We start from the raw sequence: 18803 nt of genomic DNA, 5'->3' as shown, positions 1-18803 counted from the left end.
CACCATGGCAGGGCACAAGTGAGGTCACTGCTAGACCCACCATTGACATTTCTAGACTAGTGAACTAGACATTTCTCTCTCTCAGGAGAAACTGCATAGAGAGGAGAAAGGAGCAGGATTTAGTTCTTCGCCTGGTAACTGAAAATGGAGACATATAATTTTATTTGAAGGTAGAGTAGGAGGTGAGAATCTCAGTTAAAGATGTGCCTTGGTGCATAAGTGTCAGACTCAAGACTGCTTTATCCAAATCACCATATAAATCCTGGTGCCATACTAATAGGATAAACCCTCTCTTACATTCCTTCTGGGTTCAAGGCTCAGGCTCTGTGCAGTACACTCCAGCTGCACTCTTAGGTCCTGTGTCCCACCCGGTGTATGTACATATGCACATGCAGATGCAAATAACCTCTGGAGGATCAGGGTTGCAAGGACAGAACGGGACTTCACATAGCACTGAATGAGGGCTATGGATCATCTTTCAAAGTGGAGGTGGCCAAGGTCTCTTCAGAATTTGAGCCTGCTGACAGCCACAGACACAACAGCACTGAAAAACCTGGACAAGAGGCTGGTCTAAACCTTGGATTTTGCTACTGGAGTTTCTGAGGAGTCCGATGATTGGTCTAGGAACATAAATACTACCCACCAGCATCTAGGGAATAAAGGAATCTCCCCATTTGATCATTTCAGCTTCCAGGTACTATTTCTGAGCCCTGGATAAAGATCCTGCCCTGTACTCTCTACTCCTAGCTTACTTTCCTTCATATGGCTGCTCAACCTGTCTCACTTCCAGTTTCTCACCACCTTGCCTACTTCTCACACGAGACCTTGACTTGGCGTACAAATGCTTTGTTCCCATCAGACCACAGTTCTCATCAGTCCTTGAAGCTGGACTTCAAGGTACTTAGCCTTGCCCCTAACCCTGCTTGCCTCTTGCCCTTTGGGCTGGGGATCCACAGAGGAGTCCTGTCTCCTGGAGTTGGCTCACCCTGAATTGCTGTCAGTGCCTTGTTCCTGGTCCTAATTGCTGGGCGTGCCTGCTCATTGAGATCCTCACATACCATGCTAGACATGCCTACTCTTCATCTCCTTGCTATTGTTTTTCCGTAGTCTCTCTTGAGTTTTATAAGAGGGCTCACATCTGTTTCCTGCTCACCTCCAATTACCAACTAGCCATGGGGTGCTCTCTCCCCTTCCAGCCTGCTCAGCTCCTCTGTCCCTGCAGCTGCCTGCTGGAGCAGATGTGAACCCCTGGGGTGGGAGGAAGCAGAGGAGCAGCTTCCTCGTGGTCATGCTCGTGGCAGGGAACAGCAACGACATACTTCCCTGCTACATCATCTTTTGGAGCTACACCATCTTTCGGAGCTACACCATGCCTTAAAATCCAGCAGGTTTCCACATGATATCCATTTGGCATAAACTGTTCCCCGAAGGTGTAATTTGTGCTCAGGAAGGCACAGGAGGTGACTGGAGAAATAATACAGCAGCTATAAATTGGTCTGAAAACAGCAGCTGGAAGCAAGTAGAGAGGAGGCAGAGTTTAGCATCACTCTAGTGACTGGAAGAAGGTGCCATATAGTGTTCACTGCATTTCTCAGCTTCTCACCCTATAATATAAATCACATTCATTTCTTAGATGATTATCAAAATGGAGCTAGAAACTTCTTAAAATTAAGAGGTAACTGTACCTCATGCCTTTGGGAAAGGAGAGGCAAAGGGCTGCCGATTTTAAGCAATATAGCAGCACATTGTGTCTGTTCTCACTATGCCCCCCCTACATGCCATCACCTTGTGACGGGCAATAGCTCCCTTGATAAATAGGGTTTAGAATGCGGGGAACTTGAATAGGAGAGCAGCATCTCAAAGAGCACAACTGAACTTCACAGCAGGCACTGGGCACTCTGGGCAAATGCCCAACATGGTGCTAAACCAATCCAAGAGAAATAAATGCGGTGAAAAAATACTCCTCTTCATACAATCTGCAGCGAGCAGGGCTTGGCCAATACCAAGAGACCTGCTCCTCTGTGGCCACCCGCACTTGTGCAGAGTGGGTGTGAAGTGTGGACAGACGGTCAGTTGTGATAGTAATATTTGACACCCTCCAGCTTTGTGCAGATGTAAATGTCTTCACCAGACGTGAAGCTCTGTGATGGTGCCCAGAGCAGGCGGTGGGTGTTTACAGTTCAGTTGTGCTATCCCCTACACCTGTTTTACACTAGCACAGCACCGGGGAGTTACTCCCAGATCACCAGCATGGGAGTGTGGGGGCAGGATCTGGGCCATCTGGCCCCTGTGGATCATTTTTGTGTATCTGCTGGGCTCACTGAAGGACGCAGTACTCTTTTGGATAGTGGAAAGCTTACAGCATGGTGTTACGGTAGATACAAATCAGGGACAGTAAGAGCTGCGCAATGTGAGGTATACATAGTGGTTATATGGATGCAAGAGAGAGGAAAATGGGAAACTTTAGGCCAGGAGATTGCCATACATGCCCTTACTCCAAGCAGGGTATAAAGGCTGATTATAGCCCATAGGTATGTTACAGCACTCTATTATAGAGGATCTTCCAAACAGTACTGGGGGTTAATGCTTTGTGCTTTCAACCTACTTATCACACTGGGAAGTTTTATATGCATTTGGTGCAAGCAAAAACAACTCTGCAAAACCTAGGAAAACGGGAAAGTGACTGTCTCTTGATGTTTCTTTATATCAGCTTTGCTTGCAATTCTCTGTGCAGATGATTTTCTACTGCAATCACAGCTGTGTGTTGGTGGGTTTTTTTCCCTCCACTAGACTCCAGGTTTATTCAGTGGACAACTTTTTGATCCAATGTGAAATAGGAAGACAATGTTTTCTGTAGGATTTCTGCTTTACATAGAAGCTGAAAGGTATATGCATCTTTGAGTAATCCAGTAAAATGAGATATGTTCCCTTCATCCTACAAGAACCCAATTGGGTATGGGGGAAAAAACAGGGAGAGTAGCCTCATAATGAACAGGAGCTAAAGAAGGGCAGTCATTTGCATGTACAAAGCTGCACCAAATGCAGGCAATCAACCCTATTTCTGTCATGAATCAAGAACTTAGTTTCCTTGCTATTTGATTTCTGTTGGGTTTCCCATACACATTACACAGCTACTTCCTAGAACTCTGTAAATAGCTTTCTAGACTTTGTGGTTTTCCTACTACTTCTTGCTTCATGCATACAATTGTTTTTCTTCTGTGCTTTCTGATGTATTATTTGAATGCCTGGCATTTTAGAAATTATGTATGATGAGAGCCTAGAGGACACTGGGTTGAATGATGGAGTGAGGAGGAGGCAGAAGGAGAGTGTAAAACAGAGCCAAGACCCAAGAGAGCTTTTGAGGCGTTACTGACAAACAGGATATTGAGAAGGTTTTATGAATTGCATTAAAATGCAATAGGAGGAGGAAGGGGAATAGCATGCTGATTTGAACAGAGAGGAGGAAGAAGTGAGGCACCTATAGAGTGCCTGGTCTTCCTGGGAACTGAGGCAGTGGCTGCAGGAGGCCTGAGGAGCAACCTTTTCCTTTCCCCTCTTCTCGGGGCTTGCAGCGTTGCTATCTGAAACTCTGCCCTCTGGGCCGTTGGCTATTAATAACCACAGGATGCCTGTATGAGCAGCCTTCAGGAGTCAAATTCACAGCACTTCGCATCAGCACTTTGTGCTGGGCAGAGCTTGCCTGTGCCCAGGCACCCTGGGTGAGCGGGGCTGCTGGACAAGCCTCCCCAGCAGCACCCAGCGACGGGCTGGGAGGAAGCAGCCCACTGCCGAGCTCTGGGGCAGGTGCGTGAGCTGGTCTGAGCCTGGCACTGCAAGCCTGAGGTGAGTTGACCGGGCAGCAAAATAGTTTAGAGCAGGTGCTGGAGAGGGTAAGACTGGTTTGGTGTGCAGCAAAACCAAGGAAGTGACTGCTGCAAAGACCGATGCAGAAAAAGACAGAGGAATTGAACCAAGGGATAGAGCTTAGAGGAGAAAAGGATAATTGTGGCCCTGGCTTTATGTATGGGATAGCAGGGAGGATGGAGACTGAGGCTCCAGCAGCCTCCCCGTGGTGGGGTGGTTGAAAGAGCAGTAGTCCCAGTGTAGCTCTGGACCCTGTCCATAGTGAAAGGCTGCTGCCCCTTCCCTTATGCTAGACCAATTGCATGCAGCAGGTTTTCCATTCCTCAGTCCTGCTGGATTAGTAAAGGAGGACAGCAGAATGGGATGGACTTGCCCTTGCTGCTCCTTGGGAATGGGTGTGCTAGAGGAGTACGGTTCCCCACCAGGGCCAGCCTTTTCTGCCTTACCCCAGGGAGTCCACGTTTGGGGCATACAGATGATTTCCCTCTGTTTTGCCAGTCGTATGACCCATCAGATGGGCCATAACCTCCCACCCCCCCCGCCTCCTGGCAGCATTGCCCTTTTCCTGTCAAGCAGGGCCTGCTTCTTTTATATAGCCAAGCAGATGTCCGTCTGCTCGAGGAGAATGTGCAGTGCGTGCTTTATGGCTGCACCTGCTCACGCTTGCTTTGGGAATACACCACGATGGTCTCTTTTATGATGTGAACTACACAGGCATCATCTCAGTAAAAAGAAAAGCTTGGAAATCTGAAAGAAAAACTAATCCAAGAGAGTATTTGCCAATGTGATTGGTGCTGGTTTGCTGTGGCTGGTCTTCTTTTAGCAGTTACCATCACCTCATCACATGAAAATCATGTTGCAAAAGGAGTAATGGTGGAATGAAACTGCAAAATACATAGGAAATAAAAATGTCTTGATCACAACAAGGGCAATGTACTAACTCCTAGAGCCAGCTGTTTGCTTGTTTTAAAATGTAACTCATAGTTCAATGTCTTCAGTTCTGAAATTTTAAGCAACTAAAGTGCAAAGAAGCACAAGGACAGAGATGGTTAGTTACTGTCTGCTATTGCTGAAGCCAACGGGTCTTCGCTCATTTTTCTTTGTATTGTATTGTATTAGGTGAGAATCTGTCCCCCTATATGCTGTTGTTTGGGCATGGACAGGGCTGAAGTCAAGGCAAGACATTTGCCCTACTTACATTATGTGTGATAAACCCCAAGAAGGACTCTGAGAAGCTGCCTGAAGTGGAATTGCTGAGATTTCTCCTAATTTTCCCTGACTTTGCAGTACAGGCCTCTCATCCTATCTGGGGACAGAGATGGGGAACACTGTACCAGAAGAAATCTCCCTCTTCCCCTCCTCCCCCCTCCAAAATGATATGCGATAAGATCAATACATAAGATACAGGTGCAAGTGACTTCAACAACTTGGGTGAACGACTTTTCCTTTAACAAGTTTGCCTGTGCCTTCTTCCTCCAGCCCTTCTGTAACGGAACAGTAGCAGTCATAAAAGACAGAATTACTTAGGGTTTTGATTTGTTTCTTCTTTTTTCAGAACTTGCAGTCTAGTGGTTTTCTGAATACCTATTCTAATTCTAATAGGACTATCTAAATATCCAAACCAAACTTGCACGTTATTCAAAACGCTCCCAAATAACTCATGGACAGACCCAAAATCTTTACATAAAAATATATATTACCATCTAATGATAACTGCATGGTATTATAACATGGTATGATAGAGCAAATTTCAAACTGATGTTCTGTTACTGCAGCACAAGATGGTAACAGAGTGCCACTGTGGCACACGTGGGTACTGGGAGACTGCCATGTTGCAATTAAAATGCCGATTTTGGATGACAATGCTATATGGCACCTTGGCAATGCTTCTGCTGTGATCTGCTGCCATATTTTGTGTCATAATGTCTCCAGAGAACACCACAATGGCCTGCTGATGATATTCTGTATGGGATGATACCATTTACTAGCTCCTTCATGTGGAAGGGGTGGAAAAGAACCTGTGTGTGAAATGAAGGCTGTGTATCTTTTAACTGTAGATGGCAACTAAAAGAGAGGCAAGAAATACCCTTCCAGTGTTTCATTCTCCATTTCCTTGTGTTTTTAGAGCAAAGCAGAGAACCCTTTGTGGGAATGCCCCTTGCAGGGACTCCTGCTCCTGTTAAAAGGAAAAAGTCCACTAAACTCATTGGGAAGCTGACACACGAAGGTAAGATATGCAAAACTGCACACGTGAGAATTGTTTGGATTTCAACCTGAATTTCAGCCTTTAAAATTTCACACCCTGTCTGACTGAACTCCCAGAGCAAGACATGCAGCGAACATACCAGGAGGCAGAGCCACAAATATTACTAAAGCTCAGCCTTCAACCACATCACATTTTCTAATTTACTGTTCAAAAGCACTGGACACACACTCAGGTCAAATGTTGACCTAGATTACACTTTGTAAGCCCGTATTCTCCTGCAGCATTAATTTGGATGCACACCAGTGTGAATGGAAAGAGAACGTGATCTTTTATGGGCATGAATATTGCGGTGCCTAGTTATATTCTGTGTTGTTCTCTCTCTTATAACCTTTGTCTCTAATCTGTTTTTCCTCTATGTGAGAGAATTCCTTTGATTCCAGCACTTATTAGTTGAAAAAGTCAAAGTCTCTTAGAGGAGAATATAACTTGGGATACTTTTCTTTCTACAGAATACCTGTGTATTGGGTAGGGTGACTTTTAATTAACTGTGATATCCTTATCTTCTCTTTACTTTTGACAGCATGGGGAAGGTTTTTAGAGGTTTTGAAAAGCAACAATTCAGTGCTGTCCCTTCAGCCCCCAAAAAGGGCTGTAGAAACTTCTTTGCTAGGGTACAGGTATATATTTTTTCTGTTTGTCCCTGACCTTTTATTCAAGTAAACAAGTAAGTAAAAATCCAGTTTTCAGTTAAAGGGCATTTCCTCCTATGCTATGAAATAGTGCTATATAAAATTGGCTTGCTGTAAAAAAAAATTTATTCGCTTATACCAATTTTATACCAGTTTAAGGATGGAGATTCATTCTCTGTTGTAAATAAGATGTAGAGGTGGATAAGTGGTCTTAGCCTTGCTTAATACAGAAAAAAGAAAGCCTAGGAAAACTTGTTTGTTTCTGAATGAAAGGCTTTAACTGCATTTCTGCAAGATTTTTAGACTGAAAATGTTTGAATCCATTGTTTTGATGGAGAATTGGTGGTACCAAATTAAATGGAAAAGGACTTATTGAGTAACCAGCGTATTAAGACTTGAAGAGAACTTCAACTACTTTTCCCTTTAAAAATTCTCCTTAAAACAAACAAAAAAAAGATATAACAACACTGAATCTTGCCATGGTTTCAGGATAATGTTTAAACCAACGCACGCCAGAGTTGTCTTTATTTATTATGTCAGCCCAATCCGAAGAGCTGACTGCCACTCATCTAATTCCAGAGGAGGGGTGTAGGGCAGTAACCAGACAAGGCAGTGGTGCATTTGAGGCAGTACTAACAAATCCTGCTGCTCTGAGCATCTCTGAGAAGACTGAGGTGCTTCTCAGGTGGGACACATGCATCTAGCTCCACCCTTATGCAACTCTTCTCTGTGCAGATTTGCCTTGATTGCAATCCAGAGTAAATTCCACCCATCTATATCCGAGCGTCATCAATGTAAAAATTTGGTGCATAGGGTATTTCCTAAAAACTTAATTTAGAAGAGAATTTGACTGCTTTGAAGTCACTACTGATGCTGGGAAGCAATGGACAAGAGACTTGGACCAGAGCACTTCCTAAAGTGTCCCATTTCATATGTTTTGTAGTCATGCCACAAGAGGTGTCCAAGCTGAACTTGGGGAAGAAGATCAGCATCCCCAGAGATGTGATGCTAGAAGAGCTTTCTCTCCTCACTAACAAAGGATCCAAGATGTTCAAATTACGGCAGCTGAGGGTGGAGAAGTTCATTTATGAGAATAACCCTGATGCCTTCACCGACAATTCTGTGGTAGGTTGGAGATTAAAACTAAAAAGCTGCTTCATACACCCAGGGGAAACAGGAATGGAGTGTGCCCAAGCTCTCCTCTGTCTGTATGTGCCCAGGCCAGGGGCGGGGGGAATCTACTAGCGAAGAAGTGCAGGAAAAAGCCAAAATTATATAAACACACAAGTTTTATTTCCTTTTGGCAGCAGCATTAGTTTCCTTTAGCAAATACTTGGTATCACACATGCAGAAGCATGAGAAAATTCAGTCCTGAGTGATGAGGGAGGACTGCATGTTTGTCAGGTGTTCAGAACCGTGCAGGGCAAGACTAATTGTTTCTGTACTCATTCAATTTCTTCTTTGCAAGATGGAAATGTTCCATCCAGGTCTGACTTCAGCCCCAGTGGGTGCGGTTCTATTTTTAGCGTAGGATACACTTTTATGCTTCCTGCTGGGCAGAGTCCTCTGCTCATTTCTGCAAGAAGTTCCATAAATGAAAATTCAGACAGAAACCTCTAACCTGACACTGCAATATCTTCAGTTTATTTGCTAGAAGCCACGTTTGTTTTCTTCTAAAGTATTTTCCTATCAGATATGGTGTATAAATTCAGACATTCTTTTTTTTCCCCTTTCCCATGAGTTAGTACCATTATTTAATCTTTGAACTTCTCTCTACAGTTAGTTGCCTGGTGTAAAGTCTTCTGAAGATACTTAACTTTTACAAATGAAACTCTCCTTTCACATGATTGTCAGCAGTTCAGTAAAAGAAGTAGAAAATGTTTCAGGTTCATATGCATTTTGATCTAGCATCTCCTCTTCTGATGTTCTTTAAAATTTATTTTGTGTCATTTTATCCCTTTATGGAATCTGTTTTCCAGTCCAAGGAAACTCAAGCAAAATAATAAAAGTCAAGCTGAAGAAAATGTTCTGCCAAACAAAAGCACGCTATTTTTTACCCCTCTGATGCTTTCAAAAGCAGCAATAAGTAAATCTTTGTAGTTCACTTCTAAAAATGACAATTTGGGAAGCAGGATGTGGAAAGATGTCTGAAAAAAAAAGTCATTAAAATTACAACAGTAGGTCAGATTACAGATCAGGGATGACAGACCAGAGATATAGCAAGCATATCCGGTGTTGTTAGACTTCGGGCAGTTTCTTCATCTCTTTGTGCTTTAGATAGTTCATCTCTTCAGTGAGCTATCTCCTAGAAAGGATGTAAGAATGAATGGTGCGTTGAACTTTGGACTCTTCAGATGAAAATCCTGGAGAAATGCAAGCTGTTTTTAGAAATACTCAGCAATCTCAGAGCTCCTAAAACATACGAGGGCCAAGTTCATACGTCAGAATCTGCTGCAGTGAGGAGGAGTGAGAAAATAATAAAGTGAGGGAATAAAGCGGCTGAAGTCCAAACTTTGAAAATTTGAGGGTGTCACTTAAGGGTGTCCAGTCAGAGAAATACAAAGCAAATGAGTTGTGACAAACGGACTCAAAACCGGACATGTACAAACAGAGTCCCTCCAAGACTGACATTACAAAGGCTGATGACAATCGCTTCTTTTTTGTTATCTGTTTTTCTTACTTTGTTTATTCATCCATGCCTCACATTCACTCCATACCCTTTCTGTAGTGAATCTCTCCCTCTATTCTGTCAGAACACCCCTGATCCCAAGCTCTTTGAGCAAGACTGTAAGACACTGTGCTGTGGAGAAATGTATTTGGGGGTCAGACAAGACCCTAACAAGCCTAGGGATTTTCTTCATGGCTTTGCTATATGAGGACAATGGCATGGTCTCCAAACAGCAGCTGGTACTCTGCTTTAAAATCCTCCATAATTCACTTTCAGGGCTATCTTTTCTCCACATTCATGGTACAGATAACAAATCTCCATTGGTCAGTGCAGGAAGCCTTCAGTCTGCCCTCCAGCCCTCTCTCGGGGCCAGCTTAGCAGGATCACGAACATAATTGTTACCATTTGCTGGCTGCCCTGTGTGCTCTGTGCAAGCACTGTGCCAGGCTGCATCCACTGCCTCTGTGGACAACTATTCTCATCACCACAGCCAGCATGAGTTAGCACCTTTGCTGGCAGTCCGAGCAGTGAGAAGAAAAGCTGAGCGATCGCAGCAACTCAGCCATCCTCTCGGAGAGCTGGTTGCTCTTGGGCAGGTAAAGGCAGCAGATCTGTGGCCTCACTGTTATCTTCCAAACCATCAGGACAATGTCTGACCTTAGCACCAAATAACTTTCATCAAAAAGCCCTTTTGATTGCAATATTTGATTAGCTTTCTGTTCCTTTCCGTTCTTGCTCCTGGCTCTGCTCAAAGGCGGATGCAGAAAAGAAGGCTTAAACAAAAGGGAACTGTGGGAGGAAGATAATGGCAGAGTGAAGAATTCCTACTGCTACTTCCAGTTACTTCCCCATCCCAGTTAATTTTCATGTCCTTTGCTTCCCATCCCAAAGAAGTCCTTGTGACTTTAAGGCTGTGGGACAGTGAAGGGATTTAAAGCTGGTGGTGTGTTTTCTGGCTTTTTATCATAGATTTCTTAACTGTATTAGAATCTTCTCAGGACACACTTAGCAAAGCAGCGCAAGAAAGGTCTGGGATGGAGTACAGATTGCTTCTTTCCCCCAGAAAAAGTTTAACAGCAAGGTAATGTAATATAAAAACACACAAAGAGAAAGGTTATTAAAAATAAATCCAAACCATATAAGGGGTCCCAGAATAGCCTGTGCTGTAGCCACAAACCTTCCACACAAGGGAGAAGATCTCAGCAGTCACCTGTCATCGATCCACCCTCCTGCTTCTCTTCGCCTCCTTCTCCTCCAGTCACACAACCACACTGGACAATCAGATCACTCTCCTTACTTTTAGCAGAGAAAACATATATATTGTGTTGCGTGAACGTCAGACAGGTCCATGGAAAAGGGAGAACCTGCCACTCTCTCTGTCACTGCTGTGGCTCCACCCATCCAGTTAAAGGCAAATGGTAGCTAAACCCACAGTCAAAAGGACTGACCATTCCCAACATGAGCAAAATGAAATGCACTACCTACTGTATAGCTGTTTTCAATACTGTGACCCTCTTCTCTTGCAAATGTACAGTACAAGGGCATGTTTTTAGGGAGGGCTGAGTTTGACACTTTTAGCACACTGATATCCTGCCAGAGTTCATGTGACATCCTCCTTGTTTGGTGCTGTGCTGGAGAAGCTGGGGTCCACTGAGCCCCGTCTAGTAAATCAGAAGGATTTCTTCTCGCCCCAGGCTGTGCCACCCGGTCGCAGGAACTGGGGTTCTCTCCATGCCTCAGAGCATATTATCAACCTCACTGTGAAGCTGCAAGATGCAATTTACTACTGACTAAAGACCATGATGAAATCCTATCTTGCTATGTGCTCTATTACTGTAGCATCTGACCTACTATAGCATGAAGGAAATTACTACATTTATTTTTACCCCATGAACCATGGGGTAGATTAACGAATCACCCAAAATCATAGAGAGAGTCTGAGTCTTATCTCTGGGTCTCCTAAATCTCACTTCACTGTTCAGCAATTAATAGATCAGCAGTTCACAGACCTTTTCTCCTTCTGAAGTCCTTTCTCCTTATGAAGTCCTATTTAGCACTTCATAATGCTAAATTTGTTTGGCCTCAAACACATCAAGATCATGTGAAACTATGTTTCTTAGCCTCACAGCCCCACTCATTATTGCCCTAACTCCTCTCAAGGTCCCACCTCTGCTTTGGGAATCTCTGTGTAAGACCTTCCTGCTATCATCAAGTGGAAACTGAAAACAAAACCATAGTTATGCTTTTTGGGTGTTGCTGTTATGCTGTTTTTCTTCCAGTGAGGATCCTTAAAAATAGTCTTTCTGCTAGTCAAAACCTGTGGCCTGATTTGGGTTACATGCAGGAGACAGTTTACAGAAAGATTTGAAAATTAAAACCATTAGGAAGGTGGAATCTGAGCAGACAATTATCAGCAGTAGTACATCAAAAAAACCCAGACCCACAAACAAAAAAACCCACCTCGATACTTTCTCAGACTCGCCCACAAGTTAAAATAAATGCAGTTTCCACATATTGGCAATGCTTGTATGAAAACAACCTGAACGTGTTGGCAAGTAATTTCTGCTGGACTTCAGGTCAAGAGGTCTCTTCAGATAAGCTAAGACACCAACTGTGAAACAAAACATAAGAAGTGAAAAAGGGTTAAAGAATTGGATTACTGTTCTTCTGGATAATGGCAGGAGTTATCCTGTATTCCATTTGCTGCTGAACGAGAACTCAGAGGAGTAAGCAGAGGCATCAGGAAGAAAATGGAAGTGGTTATGTTTCAACGCCAAAAGCGGTGCTTCACAGCAGACAGAAGTACACAAACAACTTGCTTCAGAGATCTTCCATGTTAAATAGCCAGACGTGATACAGTGTGTGAAGGAAAGCATAAGGACAGAGGAACAGAGATGTTATCATGCAGCTACTTTGTTTAACGCACAAGCATGCACTGATGGCTCTGTTTGCCCATTAATGTACTTAGAAGAATGCCAATCAAGATCACCGGAGGTAAGGTTAAAGGGAAAATGTTAGGAAAAGCATTCTTTCTAGGAATTCTGTTCTGCAAGGAATATTAAACCTCTTGAACAAACGTTACAGGATAACCGCAAGCTGACATATGAGAGAGTCTCAGGTTATGACCTAAGTGGAGCGAGCCAGCTGAGACGTAACTTTTCTAACAGAATAAGCCTTGCTGTGCTGGACTTGGACTGGTGCAGAAGACCTGGAGGTCCCAACTATACCCAAAGCTGCATAAGAGTGAACATGAAGTCTGATGCCTTCTTACTCAAGAAGTGACTGGTGTGGAAACAGCAGAATGACAGAGAAGAAGAGCCTTTTATTTTCCACAGCAGTTTGTTGGAGCACTGTGAGAAAACTTTGGACTGAAATTCTGAAACTCAATTTCTTTCACCCACAAAGAAAATGCGGCAAGGATGATATAAAATATACAAATAAGATATAAATAATTTTGGGTAGTATTAGATAAAAATTCCCATTATTTAGATGAGTAAATCCAGGCATAGAGGTGAAAAATAATTTGACTAAGATTAAACAGCAAGTCACAAGTAGACCTGGAAATAGAAAGCAGGAGCTCAACCCACAAACTGTGCCTCTTGGGGGAGCATGTTTAAAAAGAAAATTAGCTTAAGATACTTTAACAGCTGAGGTTGCTTTTTGTTTTCATCCTTTTTTTTTTTTTAAGTGAATCATAGGTTTAAGGCTATGCAACTCCAAATTAAGGACCGAGGCACACACTTCGATAAAAACAGCAGGCAGTCTATAAGACTCTCCGATTGTCTGAATTTTAAATCTCCCATCCCACCATTAAGGAGCATTTGAGTGGCTGCCACTGAGAGGACACAGTCACAGTAACTTCAGAAGTGTTAGTAACCACATAGGCATCAAACCTTTGGGAAGCTCTTTATCAGTGAGGTGGAAATAGAAACACATTTGGTGGCCTCAATCATTCTCTTTAGGGCACAGCAAGGAGCTGACGGGGAGCACACAGTGTCTCCTCCTGGGGACTGCCTGCAGTGACGTCAGGGCCTTGAGATACTTAGACATCTCAGCTCCATTAGCTGGATCGTCTTTCATTTTCTATTTTTCATGAGACACATGCAGCAGCTCTAGAGAATTCAGAATTCATCCATCTAGGCACTCAGCCTGCAGGATCAGGCTCTTGCTAGCACTAAGGACTTCAAAGACATGAGCACAATTTGTTTAGCCAACCCAGGGGACTACACATCACGTTAACTTGCCACAATTGTTCTCTTGTTAGAGTGTAGGGACGCCCAGGGACTGATAACATCCACTACCTCCAGCAACACACAGACAGGGCAGACCCTACCACGGAGGGACTGTGTGATCTGCCCGCAGAGCCAACAGGAGAAGGTTATCAGCCTTCTCAATTGGCACGCCTGGGCTTCTCTCCTGTGACTTCCACCAACAGGGTCAATCAACCCTAACTGAGAGGTCGGGTTTGTGATTTGAATAGGCCTATACATAAAAGCTCCACATCCTGTTAGCAATGGCCCAAGACATGCATTCCCCTCAAGTGTAAGCCATATTTTACCCTAAACACCCTGACCAGAGGCATGCTGTAAGTACCGGAGACAAAGCTGCACGTACCCAGCTTTGACTACGTCGAGACTCCTGCTTGAGGCTGCCATTCCTGAGCTCCGCTCTCTTGGAATGAGCTCGTTTGAATCCAGTGAGGTTCAAGATTTCAAAAAGATGAATTTGCCTTTGCCTCCTGTTATAGGAAAAGAAGATTCTCCTATTAATTTGAGCTAAGACAATCTATTGTGGTGGCCAAAACTAAAGAAAATTATATTTTTATTCTAGCAGATGAGTAGACTGGGGTATTGCATGGAAAATGGGTCTTTCCTATCTGAGTAGAGATGTCTGCTGAACATAGGATGTTTTCCCAGTGGATCTGTGAAGAATCATGAACTAGCCTGAGACCAATCAAACTAATTTCAGTTGCAGCTAAATAAGATTTAGGTGTGGCTTTCCTGAGGCAGACCCTGTGTTTCAGAGAAACTTCACTGAAACTTATCCTGCTTAGTGACAATACTGCAATTTAAAATAACACCAGATGACAATGATGCCCCTTCCTGGTCACGTCAAATACTGCTGTGCATAAAATCAAACCAGCCCTTTTTACTGTAGTTCATGTTATGCTGATGTTTTGTGACCTTTTTTTTTTGCAGGAGAGTGCATGTAAGTAACCAGAAGAAAAGAGAAATAAGCATTTAATTCTCAGGAAGGGCACACAGCATGGATGAAACTTGAAGGAAAACAGATGCAAATCCTGTCTTGAAATTACTGAGCAAATCAGTAGAAGCATTAACCTTGCATATATATTAACGTTTTGAGAATAACCTCATTGTGAAGAATCATGAACTAGCCTGAGACCAATCAAACTAATTTCAGTTGCAGCTAAATAAGATTTAGGTGTGGCTTTCCTGAGGCAGACCCTGTGTTTCAGAGAAACTTCACTGAAACTTATCCTGCTTAGTGACAATACTGCAATTTAAAATAACACCAGATGACAATGATGCCCCTTCCTGGTCACGTCAAATACTGCTGTGCATAAAATCAAACCAGCCCTTTTTACTGTAGTTCATGTTATGCTGATGTTTTGTGACCTTTTTTTTTGCAGGAGAGTGCATGTAAGTAACCAGAAGAAAAGAGAAATAAGCATTTAATTCTCAGGAAGGGCACACAGCATGGATGAAACTTGAAGGAAAACAGATGCAAATCCTGTCTTGAAATTACTGAGCAAATCAGTAGAAGCATTAACCTTGCATATATATTAACGTTTTGAGAATAACCTCATTCTGACCTCTAGCCCTCAAAAAACCCTTTTTTCAGTTTGCCTTTTTACAGCTACATAGCTCCCACACATAATTGAACAGATTGCCCTGCTAGCTCCTGCATACAGCTTAATGCTCACAATCCTCTCCCTTCTCAGTGCTTCCTGACATTCAGGGGAACATTATCCCCTCTGTGCCTAAAAAGGGAATTCCCTACAGCTAGGAAAAGGACAGACAGTCCCTAAAGGCCCTGGGGGCACCAGCTCTGCCACTTCAGCCTGCAGCTGGCTGCCTGCCTGGGTTGCAGCCTGGTGACCTGCTGTGAAACCCTGGACACTGTTGCTGGAGACACAGGGAGCAGAGGGTTAGATAATTCTGCCTTGAGCCTTGTGGGGTTTTCACTTCTTATCTATTTTTAGCTGACCGAACAGCTGGCCTTGGAAGCCTGTTTACAGCCTGGAAAGCTTCTTTTTGCTGAACTGTCCTAGGTGTAAGAGCCCTGAGAAAGCCTTAACCCTTTGAGAGCCAGCCCTGAGGTTGACACTCTTGTCTCCCATTGACTGCCTGAGATGAATTTATACAAGCAGAATTGCAGCATAAGGAACCACAGATTCATTCAGCTTCAGCTGTATTTTTTACATCTTTGCACACCGATAGCCAGTCCCCTAGTCCAATAGGAAAGACCATATGTGATATATAACCCAGGTTACTTGTATTATAGAGCTGCATGGGCTATAATACACAAGAGATACTTTTTTATATCTGATAGGAGTCAAGCTTTGATCTCACTTATGACCCATACATAGAACATTTTTCTGAACATATTTTACCAGTTTTTGTTCCACACAAGTATTTATTAAAATTGCTGTGTGCAAAGACAGGACGTTGTGCTGGCACCACAAGGTCTATAAATCCTCCATGGACTGTTTGCTCTTTCACTATGTACTGCGGGGATTGTGCCTTCTAGCTTGGACTGGGGAGAGTGGACGGCCAGGACAGTAAGACCAGCTTGATTTTACTGATGGATACAGCTTGCTTTCTTGCCTTGTTGCTGGTTAGATTTGGTTCGTTAATGCACATATTGCCACAAACAAAACTCTTCCTAAAAAGGAAGTAATTTTCCTCTTGTGGTCTCCAGGAAGTCCTTCATGTTTTCCCAGGCTGCTATTTCTTCAGGCTTTCTCAATGTGTAAATACCCCTCCCCATGTAGACCTTCATATGTATGGAAAACAGACATACGGGCTTTTATGTTGTCACAGGTACCCTGCTGTTCTGGTGCCCTGGAACACTTAGCTCCCACACTGTAATCAAGCTGACTTTGCCGGGCTATGTTAACCTTGACATGAAAACACTTCCTATTTCTTGTCCAGCTTGCTCTCCCACAGGTCAGCCAATGTATCTCTGTCTGGACCTTTACCTGCTCTGGCAAAAGTTGTATTTCCTCTCCCTTCCTCTTGTATTTCATACTGATCACTGCTGGGGACAATACACAGATCCCTCTCTTCTCACCCTGATCATATAAAATGACTGAGGTGTCCATTAAAAGGTGTGCTTCCATTGCCTTTGCTGCTGTTCTACAACGGCTCCTATACTGAATATAGAGAATAACTCACACAAAGTTCTGCCACTGGTTTGGTAACTGAGATAGAAAACTGGTCAGATCATGGGGACTCAGGAGTTCACGTTCTGGGACCCAACCCTACAAATGTGAATGGACCGCGTCCTGTAACAGGGATTCCTACTCTCTTTTCTTCTGCCCTAGGATCACTTTCAGAAGTTCATCCCACCAGGAGGGCATTACGGGGAAGATGCTCATGGCTATGCCCATGGGCGGATGGTAGGAGGAGTGACAGCTGGGCAGCATGGCTCCAGTAAGCAGCAGTATCCCGCTGTTCCTCCTAGGCCTGGAAGCAAAGGAGGCCCTGGGGACAGCGAAGGGGAACGTACGGGGGAATTGTCTGGAAGTGGTGGAGAAGGAGGTGATGGTACTGAGAAAGGCAAGTATGTCTCTGCAAGAACAAGAAATAGCTAAAGCTATCAAAGCTCGTGCCAACCTTACTCTTAGGGACAAGTAAATAAATTTGACTAAAACCTGAATTCTTCCAAACTAAGTTCCATTGCAAAGTCTAGAAAAGTTGAACTGCCTTTAGCTTGATAGTTTTGTTTGCATGCTTCTGTGTTGCTCAGTCATAGGCAAGAAACAGAAATACATGCCTTGGCTGGACCAAAGAAGTGATGGGAAACTTAATTACTGAGCTCCTAAGGTTGATACGGCAGCATGCCAGTACGGCACACCCTTTGCTTTCAAGAGTTTCACGCTGACCGCTACTGGAGATAGTAGTGTTAGCTCGTTAGCTCAGCAGTCTGACCTGACACATCAGTCTCGAGTATTATCAGCCCTGACTTCAAATCAAAGTTTTCACCTAAACAAACAGCACTTTTTGGCTAATCTTCAGAAAGAAACAGCAATATTTCAAAAAGTTATCTGGTAATCACCACTGGTCTACTGAAGCAATATCTTTACGAGTAGAAGTATTTTTAATTGAATTTAGTCCTTTCTTAATTTAACCTCTGTTTGGTTTGGCCAGAAACCTCTAGAACCAAATCCCTTGCATGAAGATCAGCAGGTGAAATTCTTATTTTAACAGTCCCTATGGGATTTTACAACAAAAAGCAAATTTGCTTGGGAACCAGGAACCGCTGTCGTTAAGTGACCAAACGAGTGACTTGTAAAATCCAAGGTTTTTCATTTACATTCTGGAAGAATGCACATTTTATATCAAAATCAGCTTTTACATTTCCGGGCATCCTTGTGAAAAAGAAATCTGTGTAGACTCTCTGTCTTCTTATGGGAGATTTTTCTCCATTGTTATCCTATTTCTTTGTGCAGGGAGAAAGAGGATTAATATCATCCCATAGCTTTTACTGCAGAGGTGGATCCCAACTGCTTTTATTTTTCAACCCTACCAATCAATTTACTTCTAAACTGCTTAGTTTAAGTCCTTCACACAGAAAGAGGGGGGTAGTTGTTTTTATTTTTTTAATGGAAGTGAGATTCTTGTACATGTCTGCAATTCTCTGAAACCAGGAAAGCCCAGGATTTGGCAAGGTTTGAAGAAAAGAAGCAAGACGAAGAAAGAAGGTGCGATGAAGAAGAAAGTGTTAGATAATAGTGTTCATTCTTTGCCACTTACTTCATAAGGGTTTATGTTTTCTACACAAACTATAGCACCATGAAAGCACCAGAACGTCTAACTCCATTAACCTATTATTCCCATCTACTCTAATCAAGCTAAGCAGAAGCCATTGCTCAGGAGTTTTAAGGTTTCTGAAGGATGAGAATCTTAGAAGTGTGCTACATATCAATACACAACCAATGATCTTACTAGCAAGGTGGTATTATACACAATTGGCAGAAAAAGGAAAAAAGAAAAAAAAAAAGAGGCACACAGAATGAAAACCCTTGTCTAAGCTCATTTGCTTAATGGAGCAGCCAGAAGCTAACCTAAAATTTCTGGCAATCAAGTATCTGACTAACAGCAAAGTGCAGCTCTGTCATTGACAGGATTTT

General features: G+C 43.2%; 1 protein-coding gene and 1 long non-coding RNA gene across 3 annotated transcripts in view; one reads left to right on the top strand and one right to left on the bottom strand.

The window, feature by feature from the left end:
• Positions 1-3623: 3623 nt before the first annotated feature.
• MYOZ1 (myozenin 1) overlaps positions 3624-18803 on the top strand; it is a 17921-nt gene continuing 2741 nt past the window's right edge. Inside the window, exons 1-4 of one of the 2 annotated variants that reach the window (XM_009322441.1) lie at positions 3624-3843; positions 5990-6091; positions 7703-7884; positions 16995-17229. In XM_009322441.1, the coding sequence (XP_009320716.1) occupies positions 6016-6091; positions 7703-7884; positions 16995-17229 (493 nt within the window). In that variant the 5' untranslated portion in view covers positions 3624-3843; positions 5990-6015. The remainder of the gene's footprint in view (positions 3844-5989; positions 6092-7702; positions 7885-16994; positions 17230-18803) is intronic. The other variant, XM_009322442.1, reaches the window with a different exon arrangement.
• The window catches only part of LOC103915577, a 1577-nt gene continuing 1172 nt past the window's right edge, over positions 18399-18803 (bottom strand). Inside the window, exon 2 of the long non-coding RNA XR_663534.1 lies at positions 18399-18497. This is a non-coding gene — a long non-coding RNA (uncharacterized LOC103915577). The remainder of the gene's footprint in view (positions 18498-18803) is intronic.

Source organism: Pygoscelis adeliae, unplaced genomic scaffold, assembly GCF_000699105.1.
Source record: "Pygoscelis adeliae isolate BGI_AS28 unplaced genomic scaffold, ASM69910v1 Scaffold244, whole genome shotgun sequence".
In the NCBI taxonomy this organism is placed as follows: Eukaryota; Metazoa; Chordata; class Aves; order Sphenisciformes; family Spheniscidae; genus Pygoscelis; species Pygoscelis adeliae.
The sequence above is the reverse complement of the archived record's forward strand: the minus strand, read 5'-3'. Positions and strand labels throughout refer to the sequence as shown.